This window comes from Salvelinus fontinalis, chromosome 16 (assembly GCF_029448725.1).
Source record: "Salvelinus fontinalis isolate EN_2023a chromosome 16, ASM2944872v1, whole genome shotgun sequence".
NCBI lineage: Eukaryota > Metazoa > Chordata > Actinopteri > Salmoniformes > Salmonidae > Salvelinus > Salvelinus fontinalis.
The window spans coordinates 46,221,828-46,233,149 of record NC_074680.1 but is presented as its reverse complement, the minus strand read 5'-3'; the positions used below and the strand labels follow the sequence as shown (position 1 = coordinate 46,233,149).

General features: G+C 50.5%; 1 protein-coding gene across 1 annotated transcript in view; it reads right to left on the bottom strand.

The window, feature by feature from the left end:
- Positions 1 to 5,513: 5,513 nt before the first annotated feature.
- The window catches only part of LOC129813253 (son of sevenless homolog 2-like), a 96,251-nt gene continuing 90,442 nt past the window's right edge, over positions 5,514 to 11,322 (bottom strand). The window contains exons 20-21 of the mRNA XM_055865553.1: positions 9,998 to 10,101; positions 5,514 to 8,819 (exon numbers count right to left, since the gene is read on the bottom strand). Of these exons, the coding sequence (XP_055721528.1) occupies positions 8,316 to 8,819; positions 9,998 to 10,101 (608 nt within the window). The 3' untranslated portion in view covers positions 5,514 to 8,315. The remainder of the gene's footprint in view (positions 8,820 to 9,997; positions 10,102 to 11,322) is intronic.

The window sequence follows — 11,322 nt, the reverse complement described above, 5'->3', positions numbered from 1 at the left end:
TCAGGGAGTGTTGTTGGGGTTAGGGATAGAGGGTGTGTTGTCAGGGTTGGTGTCAGGGATAGAGGGTGTGTTGTCAGGGTTGGTGTCAGGGATAGAGGGTGTATTGTCAGGGTTGGGGTCAGGGATAGAGGGTGTGTTGTCAGGGTCGGGGTCAGGGATAGAGGGTGTGTTGTTGGGGTCAGGGATAGAGGGTGTGTTGTCAGGGTTGGGGTCAGGGAGTGTTGTCAGGGTTGGGGTCAGGGATAGAGGGTGTGTTGTCAGGCTTGGGGTCAGGGATAGAGGGTGTGTTGTTGGGGTCAGGGATAGAGGGTGTGTTGTTGGGGTCAGGGATAGAGGGAGTGTTGTCAGGCTTGGGGTCAGGGATAGAGGGTGTGTTGTCAGGGTTGGGGTCAGGGATAGAGGGTGTATTGTCAGGGTTGGGGTCAGGGATAGAGGGTGTGGTGTCAGGGTTGGGGTCAGGGATAGAGGGTGTGTTGTCAGGGATAGAGGGTGTGTTGTCAGGGATAGAGGGTGTGTTGTCAGGGATAGAGGGAGTGTTGTCAGGGTTGGGGTCAGGGATAGAGGGAGTGTTGTCAGGGTTGGGGTCAGGGATAGAGGGTGTGTTGTCAGGGATAGAGGGTGTGTTGTCAGGGTTGGGGTCAGGGATAGAGGGTGTGGTGTCAGGGTTGGGGTCAGGGATAGAGGGAGTGTTGTCAGGCTTGGGGTCAGGGATAGAGGGTGTGGTGTCAGGGTTGGGGTCAGGGATAGAGGGTGTGGTGTCAGGGATAGAGGGTGTATTGTCAGGGATAGAGGGTGTGTTGTCAGGGATATAGGGTGTGTTGTCAGGGATAGAGGGTGTGTTGTCAGGGATATAGGGTGTATTGTCAGGCTTGGGGTCAGGGATAGAGGGTGTGTTGTCGGGGATAGAGGGTGTGTTGTCGGGGATAGAGGGTGTGTTGTCAGGGATAGAGGGTGTGTTGTCAGGGATAGAGGGTGTGTTGTCAGGGATAGAGGGTGTGTTGTCAGGGATAGAGGGTGTGTTGTCAGGGATAGAGGGTGTGTTGTCAGGGATAGAGGGTGTGTTGTCAGGGATAGAGGGTGTGTTGTCAGGGATATAGGGTGTATTGTCAGGCTTGGGGTCAGGGATAGAGGGTGTGTTGTCAGGCTTGGGGTCAGGGATAGAGGGAGTGTTGTCAGGGTTGGGGTCAGGGATAGAGGGAGTGTTGTCAGGGTTGGGGTCAGGGATAGAGGGAGTGTTGTCAGGGTTGGGGTCAGGGATAGAGGGAGTGTTGTCAGGGTTGGGGTCAGGGATAGAGGGAGTGTTGTCAGGGTTGGGGTCAGGGATAGAGGGAGTGTTGTCAGGGTTGGGGTCAGGGATAGAGGGAGTGTTGTCAGGGTTGGGGTCAGGGATAGAGGGAGTGTTGTCAGGGTTGGGGTCAGGGATAGAGGGAGTGTTGTCAGGGTTGGGGTCAGGGATAGAGGGAGTGTTGTCAGGGTTGGGGTCAGGGATAGAGGGAGTGTTGTCAGGGTTGGGGTCAGGGATAGAGGGAGTGTTGTCAGGGTTGGGGTCAGGGATAGAGGGAGTGTTGTCAGGGTTGGGGTCAGGGATAGAGGGTGTGTTGTCAGGGATAGAGGGTGTATTGTCAGGGTTGGGGTCAGGGTTGGGGTCAGGGATAGAGGGTGTGTTGTCAGGGTTGGGGTTAGGGATAGAGGGTGTGTTGTCAGGGTTGGGGTCAGGGACAGAGGGTGTATTGTCAGGGTTGGTGTCAGGGATAGAGGGTGTGTTGTCAGGGTCAAGGATAGATGGAGTGTTGTCAGGGTCAGGGTCAAGGATAGAGGGTGTGTATTCCTGATCCATGAAGAAAGTGAGTTTAACAGCAGCGAAGGATCGTCGCTATGGTTGCACATTTCCGTTAACTTTCCCAGTTCGAAAACTCCTGGAATCTTGCAGAATTAAGCAAGAAATTCAGGAATCATCCAACCAGGATTACTGGAAAACCCTACATAGGACCGTCACCATTACACATCATGGCATTAACAGACAAGACCCATCTACACCGACCCAACCCATCTTCACCGACCCCTCTAACAGTACAGACCAGACCCCTCTAACAGACAAGACCCATCTACACCGACCAGTACAAACCAGACCCATCTTCACCGACCCACCTAACAGACCAGACACATCTTCACCGACCCCTCTAACAGTACAGAACAGACCAGACCCCTCTAACAGACAAGACCCATCTACACCGACCAGTACAGACCAGACCCATCTTCACCGACCCCCTCTAACAGTACAGCCTAAAGTGTACAAAGTGTGTTCTGCTCGCATTCAGATAAATGGTCAATTCAATCTTCAACTATGCTCATCAAGTAACATAGTGGCCAGTTTATTAGGTACACCCATCTAGTACGGGTCGGACCCCACCCCCTGTAGCCATGAAGGGATGAATCTGCTGTGGGGTTCAAACATCGGTAAATTGAGGGACCTAACCGTGTGCCAGGAAAGGGACATAACCGTGTGCCAGGAAAGGGACCTAACCGTGTGCCAGGAAAGGGACCTAACCGTGTGCCAGGAAAGGGACCTAACCGTGTGCCAGGAAAGGGACCTAACCGTGTGCCAGGAAAGGGACCTAACCGTGTGCCAGGAAAGGGACATAACCGTGTGCCAGGAAAGGGACCTAACCGTGTGCCAGGAAAGGGACATAACCGTGTGCCAGGAAAGGGACCTAACCGTGTGCCAGGAAAGGGACCTAACCGTGTGCCAGGAAAGGGACCTAATCGTGTGCCAGGAAAGGGACCTAACCGTGTGCCAGGAAAGGGACCTAACCGTGTGCCAGGAAAGGGACCTAACCGTGTGCCAGGAAAGGGACCTAACCGTGTGCCAGGAAAGGGACCTAACCGTGTGCCAGGAAAGGGACATAACCGTGTGCCAGGAAAGGGACATAACCGTGTGCCAGGAAAGGGACCTAACCGTGTGCCAGGAAAGGGACCTAACCGTGTGCCAGGAAAGGGACCTAACCGTGTGCCAGGAAAGGGACCTAACCGTGTGCCAGGAAAGGGACCTAACCGTGTGCCAGGAAAGGGACATAACCGTGTGCCAGGAAAGGGACCTAACCGTGTGCCAGGAAAGGGACCTAACCGTGTGCCAGGAAAGGGACATAACCGTGTGCCAGGAAAGGGACCTAACCGTGTGCCAGGAAAGGGACCTAACCGTGTGCCAGGAAAGGGACATAACCGTGTGCCAGGAAAGGGACCTAACCGTGTGCCAGGAAAATATTACACCACCAGAGCCTGTACTGTTGACTCCAGGCAGGATGTGGCCATGGACTCCTGCTGCTTAAGCCAAATCCTGGAGCCAAATCCTTTTCCAGACCAAATCCTTGGTCTCGTTTTGAGCTGATAGGAGTGGAACCAGGTGTGGTCGTCTGCTGTAATAGACCATCTGTGACAAGGACGGACGACCTGTGCGTTCCTTGATGTTGTACTGCCCGACTGTTAGCTAGCCATTCTCCTTCAAAATGGCTCTCATCAACAAGCTGTTTTCACCCACACGACTGCCATTTAAATGTTTTTTTGGGGGGGTTTGTCGAACCATTCTCAGTAAACCCGAGACACTGCCGTGCGTGAAAAGCCAAATGAGGCCGGCAGTTTCTGAGATACTGGAATCCGGCGCGCCTGACTCCGATGATCACCCTCGAAGTCGCTTAGGTCACTGGTTCTGCTCAATCCAACAGTAACTGAATGCCTCGATGCCTGTCTGCCTGCTTTACATAGCAAGCCACAGCAATTTGTGAAAGGGGTGGTGTACCTAATAAACTGGCCTCTGAGTGTGTGTGTGTGTGTGTGTATATATATATATATACTGCTCAAAAAAATAAAGGGAACACTTAAACAACACAATGTAACTCCAAGTCAATCACACTTCTGTGAAATCAAACTGTCCACTTAGGAAGCAACACTGATTGACAATAAATTTCACATGCTGTTGTGCAAATGGAATAGACAAAAGGTGGAAATTATAGGCAATTAGCAAGACACCCCCAATAAAGGAGTGATTCTGCAGGTGGTGACCACAGACCACTTCTCAGTTCCTATGCTTCCTGGCTGATGTTTTGGTCACTTTTGAATGCTGGCGGTGCTCTCACTCTAGTGGTAGCATGAGACGGAGTCTACAACCCACACAAGTGGCTCAGGTAGTGCAGCTCATCCAGGATGGCACATCAATGCGAGCTGTGGCAAGAAGGTTTGCTGTGTCTGTCAGCGTAGTGTCCAGAGCATGGAGGCGCTACCAGGAGACAGGCCAGTACATCAGGAGACGTGGAGGAGGCCGTAGGAGGGCAACAACCCAGCAGCAGGACCGCTACCTCCGCCTTTGTGCAAGGAGGAGCACTACCAGAGCCCTGCAAAATGACCTGAGGCAGGCCACGAAGCCTTTCATTCCTTTAAAGTAGCTGGGAGGGAGAAATTAGCCTGAGTCCCAGATCTGTATGTGTCGTCTTGCCAACTCCTATTTCTTTGTCACGTGTCATGACAACATACTTTTAATGACAAAAAAAAACATGACAACAGGACGTAGTGTGGCAATAATACAAAAGAGTTGGCAAGACAGCACGATCCAGTCTAGAACTCAGGCTAGGGTCGGAAGACATGGCTGTACTCTGTTTAGATTCTAGCCTGGGGGGGGGGGGGTTGTCTGCAAGTAAGTAAGTTAGAGACACAGTGACCTGTTTCATCTGACCATAGCAGCATTGGACAGTTAGGCAACGTGGAGGGGTATATGTAATACAACAGAGAAGTCACTTTATACAAATTATTTAGTTAGTGTATACATGTTATATACACAGCATCCACAAACGTGTACAGTTTTTCTTGTGTATAGCTTTTGTTCTAAGCATTACATAGGAAACCGTATTTAGTTTTTCTATTCAGGATTTTTTTAATAGCATTAGACACCTTTTGCCTCTACTCTGTAAAATAGAAAACTAAATTAAAAGGCACATCCGAGCATGATGCATGTGTTGTTTCAGTCTTAAAATTAAAAAGGTATTTTTGAGAGGAGAGAGGACCTCTGGCTAATAGCAGGCTCCCTTCTCTGTGAATCCAGATATTTCAAACAGTCACTCGGGGAGCTGTGGCGCCAATTCCCAGCTTGTCCACTAGGGGAGCTGTGGAGACAATTCCCTGTTGTCCACTAGGGGAGCTGTGGAGCCAATTCCCTGTTTGTCCACTAGGGGAGCTGTGGAGCCAATTCCCCATTTGTCCACTAGGGGAGCTGTGGAGCCAATTCCCTGTTTGTCCACTAGGGGAGCTGTGGAGCCAATTCCCCGTTTGTCCACTAGGGGAGCTGTGGAGACAATTCCCCGTTTGTCCACTAGGGGAGCTAGCCTTCTTTGTCCCAGGCTTTGGTTGGGTTGCTACGTGTGACAGCTCCAATGCTGAATTTCCATACAGAACCAGAAGGCTGGTACAGTAACTGGGGATGATGGTACTAACTAGTCTGTAGTGTTGGACAGACAGTAGGACACATCTTTAACTTGGGGTGATTGGTTTTATTTAAGACATCATCTTGGCTTTAAGGGGTGTATTCATTAGCAAAAAAAACAACACAACTTTGCAACAGAAAACATTATGCAACGAAAACAAGAGTTTCTATTGGACAAATTCAGGTAGGTCCCATCCCGTTTCGTTTGCATCTATTTGGTTCCTAGTGAATAAACCTCTGGAGATAATAAAAAAATCCCATGGTCAGACCATTACTCTGTTCCAGCTGGCTGATGTGTGTTATTAGGTAGGTACTGATTGGCGTAGAACAGAGAATGTTCGACCAACCTTAACAGCCAATCAATGTGTTTGAAATGTCCATGTGTAGATGCAGGGGGTTTGTTTGAATAGTAGTGCTGAGATGTCGGTTTGAGGTCGGTTCAGTTTTGGTACAATCATGTTTTTCTTTTTAGTTTCCATCTTTAAAAAAAACAAAACGAAAAAAACATTAAATGCGAGAACAGAATACTTAATACGTCCCTTGATGGTAGTGAATGCCCATTCCTGCTTATCACTTATTAACCATCTATTCACATGACTATAGTAAAGTTGTGTATATTAGCCTACATTGGTTGATGACCATTTCATTACAAGCCTCATCTCATGTCTATAAAGCTGCTGTCTGATCACTATTTTACTAGTTCTTCAAAGTAAATAAGGCATATTTTTATGACTGCCGAATACTAACTATCAAATCACTTGGATCAGGTCGAGATACCTCACAAAGCAGCTGCTCTCAATCCGCTTGGATTGTACTACGTCTCCTTTCGCTCTCTGGTCTGCCCACAGACCGGACAAGTAGGCGTGCAATGGATTATGGTAATTTTAGTTAATTACCACGTTTTCGGCCGCTAACCTATGTATAATATTGGCTTGTTGGAAACTACAACTCCCTATTACATCACACAATTTTTCTCGAGAGAAACTGCGCATTGAGGTCACAGAAGAAAAAAACTGAACGAAATGGAATTGATGTCAGTCAATTTGCTGTTTTACCCCCCCCCCCCCCAGCATTTAATTGCTCTGAACTCAAATTTAGAAAATGGTCCTTTATTTGAAATAGACAAGATGGCGGCATACACAATGTTGGATGACTTCACGGAGCAATTTTTATTTATTTAATTACGCTGCATTTTCAAAAAAAAAACAAAAAAAACACAAAACCCCCTGCAACTAGACAAGGACTTTTAGAGGACATTGGTTGTCTTCCAAGTCGGCAATTGAGGGAAGTATGTGACAAGTTAAGGCTGGTTGATCTGAACTATCACCAAAACAGTAACTAACACGTAGCGGCTAACGGAGCCTCACATTAGCATGTTAGCAATCTGCTAGCTACCCTGGACAGATAAAGCTCTGGCTGCTGTCATCTCTCCTCTGCCAGTGATGTGATGACATCTTGTCGTTAACCCTCCTCCTCTTCCTCGATCGGAGCGCTTTGATATCCATCATGACAAAAAAAAAAGGGTAGACATGACAAACGTTGACCAAGCTCTATGTGCAAGTGGAGCGAACACACCCCCCCCCCCCCCGCCCGCCCGTCCGTCCCTCCACAGAGGTCAGTGCTGTGGGGTTAAGGGCAACATCTGAAATGGAGGGTATTTCTCGGACCAGCGGGGTTGTACGTAGCTACCAACTACAGCAAGGAGCCCATGTCCAGGGCTTTATGGTCTTCCTGCACCACACAGTACACAGCCCTGTGAACACCGCTGAACTCACGCACATTACAGTCACAGCTCTACTCAGTTCAGTGAAGACAAACAACCACAAAAGGGAGGGGAAGGATTTCAGTGTGACAAAGATCAGGTTGGTAATGTCTGAAACGACTGGGTGAAAAAATATCCAGAGTCCATTTTTAGTTAGTCGTTCCTCAAAACATGAATCCCTTATATAACCCCAGCAGAACAAAGAACTGGTCACTAAAGGTGGGAGTCGACGCAAACGGGAGGAGCTGAAGGGCCTCACGAGGAGAACTTCCAACACTTTGATGATTCTCGTGCTTGTTCCCAGACAGAACCACAGTAAATGTTTGATGATAACAGAGCACCGAGGTCTGTACGGTCCAGAGTGGAGTCCGTCCGTCTGTCCGAGAGCCACAGGACAGGAGGACTGACTCCTGGGGTGAACGAGTGAATGGTGCTCGCAAAGCACTACTGTGTGCCAACGCAACAATGCCCATAGATCCACACATTGCGTTGCCAGTGAGAAGACCTGTCCATGCTGATGGAAGTGTCCTACTGGTCTGTATAGTCCCCAACCACCAGGACAGACTGAAGAGGCCACAGCCCCAGCCACCCCTCTGCTTTCTGGGTTCAGCACAGTGTCTCTTTTGGGGGGTAGGAGAGTTACTGCTGCACTATGGCATACTGTCATGTCCACTCTAGTACAGAGTGGAATATCTATATAAAGAAAGTGACAGAGTCAGTGTTGTGTACAGGTGTGTGACATGCACTGCACACACGGAGGAGGAGGAGGAGACATTTAAAATCAGTGTCTTGGGGCTCCTTGTTCATTGGCTGGCACACTGGTGTGGATTATCCCATTGGCACAGAGGGCTTGAAATGAAGGTGGGGCTACTGATACCCTGAGAGGAGTGGCCGTGGTGTGATTGGTCAAATGTAGGAGATGAGTGGGAGGGGTTTGGAGGTCTTTGTTTACGATCAGTAGCTTTTAAAATCACGATTAGTTTGTTTTCAAATCGCTCTGTGTCATGAGGTCATAGTTTGATACAGTTTGTATTGTGTGGAGCAGCAGCCATGATGATAAGGAAACAAAAGAAGCAAGGAGGCTCCTCATTGGCTACCCTCTGTGCTCTCCACCAATGAGAGGCTCTGTAAAGGGGGTGGCAACAGCTCCCTCTTGTAGGTCTTTGGGGGAAGTTTGGGGAGCTGGGAGGAGGAGTTGTGGCGGGGAGGAACAGGTGGGGCCATGATGGGCAGGGGGAGCGGGCAGAGACTGTTCTGGCTGGCGCTGAGCAGGCAGCTCCGTCGGGGGACGCGGGGCGAGGGGGTACCCGGGGGCGTTCCAGGGGACGAGGGGGAACTGCCAAAATCCCAGTGGAAGCGGCTGACGGGGGAGGGTTGAAGGTTCAGGGGGTAGTTAATGAAGATCTCTGGTGGCTTCTGGGGGACGGGGGGAGGCGTGTCTGGCTGGGGGTCCCGGGGTGGTGGAGGTGGGGGGCTGGGGAGGGGGCCGTCGCTGGGGCCGTTGTAGACTGGGGCGCGGGGCTGGATCCTGGGGAGAGGAGGGGGCAGTCTGGGGGGGATGGCTGGGGGACCGTTGGACCTGGAACTCAACTACAAAACACACAGGAGGGTCAAAGTCAGATAAACAAACAGAGAAATATATTATTAAATAGGAGTCAGTGTTGAGAACCAGTCAGATTGTCTGTTAGTCCAACAGGAGTCAGAGTTGAGAACCAGTCAGATTGTCTGTTAGTCCAACAGGAGTCAGAGTTGAGAACCAGTCAGATTGTCTGTTAGTCTAACAGGAGTCAGAGTTGAGAACCAGTCAGATTGTCTGTTAGGCCAACAGGAGTCCGAGTTGAGAACCAGTCAGATTGTCTGTTAGTCCAACAGGAGTCAGAGTTGAGAACCAGTCAGATTGTCTGTTAGTAGTTAGTCCAACAGGAGTCAGAGTTGAGAACCAGTCAGATTGTCTGTTAGTCCAACAGGAGTCAGAGTTGAGAACCAGTCAGATTGTCTGTTAGTCCAACAGGAGTCAGAGTTGAGAACCAGTCAGATTGTCTGTTAGTCCAACAGGAGTCAGAGTTGAGAACCAGTCAGATTGTCTGTTAGACCAACAGGAGTCAGAGTTGAGAACCAGTCAGATTGTCTGTTAGTCCAACAGGAGTCAGAGTTGAGAACCAGTCAGATTGTCTGTTAGTAGTTAGTCCAACAGGAGTCAGAGTTGAGAACCAGTCAGATTGTCTGTTAGTAGTTAGTCCAACAGGAGTCAGAGTTGAGAACCAGTCAGATGGACATCTTGAATGGTGTACTGTACTAAGTGTGTGTTAGCTTGACCCCAGTAAAACAATCCTTACATTTCACAAAAAGACACGAAACTTGAAATTGCACAAGGCCTGACGTACGGTGTGTGTGTGTGTACGGTGTGTGTGTGTGTGTACGGTGTGTGTGTGTGTACAGTGTGTGTGTGTGTACAGTGTGTGTGTGTGTGTACGGTGTGTGTGTGTACGGTGTGTGTACGGTGTGTGTACGGTGTGTGTATGTGTACGGTGTGTGTGTGTGTACGGTGTGTGTGTGTGTACGGTGTGTGTACGGTGTGTGTGTGTGTACGGTGTGTGTACGGTGTGTGTGTGTGTACGGTGTGTGTACGGTGTGTGTGTGTGTACGGTGTGTGTGTGTGTGTACGGTGTGTGTGTGTGTGTGTGTGTGTACGGTGTGTGTGTGTGTGTACGGTGTGTGTGTGTGTGTGTACGGTGTGTGTGTGTGTGTGTACGGTGTGTGTATGTTACCTTGGCCTCAGAGAAAGCATCCTTTCTGCGAGGGGGAAGTGGAGGAGGTCTGAGTAACTCTTCTCCTAGCTGGTGAAGGCTTCCACACGATACTGAGTGGAACTCTACACATGTACATAAAGGTACATAGTTATAGACAATCATTCAAAATGTATTTATAAAGCCCTTTTTACACCAGCAGTGGTCACAAAGTTAACAGATACAGGCTGGGGTAATGGGGCAACAGGCTGGGGCAATAGGCTGGAGCAACAGGCTGGGGCAACAGGCTGGGGCAACAGGCTGGGGCAACAGGCAACAGGCTGGGGCAACAGGCTGGGGCAACAGGCAACAGGCTGGGGCAACAGGCTGGGGCAACAGGCTGGGGCAACAGGCTGGGGCAACAGGCAACAGGCTGGGGCAACAGGCTGGGGCAACAGGCTGGGGCAACAGGCTGGGGCAACAGGCAACAGGCTGGGGCAATGGGGCAACAGGCTGGGGCAATGGGGCAACAGGCTGGGGCAATGGGGCAACAGGCTGGGGCAATGGGGCAACAGGCTGGGGCAATGGGGCAACAGGCTGGGGCAATGGGGCAACAGGCTGGGGCAACAGGCAACAGGCTGGGGCAACAGGCAACAGGCTGGGGCAACAGGCAACAGGCTGGGGCAACAGGCAACAGGCTGGGGCAACAGGCAACAGGCTGGGGCAACAGGCAACAGGCTGGGGCAATAGGCTTGGGCAATGGGGCAACAGGCTTGGGCAACAGGCTGGGGCAATGGGGCAACAGGCTGGGGCAACAGGCTGGGGCAATGGGGCAACAGGCTTGGGCAATGGGGCAACAGGCTGGGGCAACAGGCTTGCTTGATCGATTTCCAAAGCCGACAAGGTAAAATCTGCCATTCTGCCCTTGAGCAAGACAATTAACTAGGAATTGCTCCAAGGTTGCCGTTGCCAATGATGGCCGATCCACTGGCTGTGTCCAAACTCTGAGGGTCTCAGGGGGGGGGGGGGGATGCAAAATACACAGGTCACCCAACCCAGGTTACTCACACTAAATGTGGAGCACGACCACCCAGTCTACCAGACACCATTAACCCAGTCTACCAGAACCCAGTCTACCAGACCCCATTAACCCAGTCTACCAGACCCCATTAACCCAGTCTACCAGACCCCATTAACCCAGTCTACCAGACCCCATTAACCCAGTCTACCAGACCCCAGTCTACCAGACCCCAGTCTACCAGACACCAGTCTACCAGACACCAGTCTACCAGTCTACCAGACACCAGTCTACCAGACACCAGTCTACCAGACACCAGAACCCAGTCTACCAGACCCCATTAACCCAG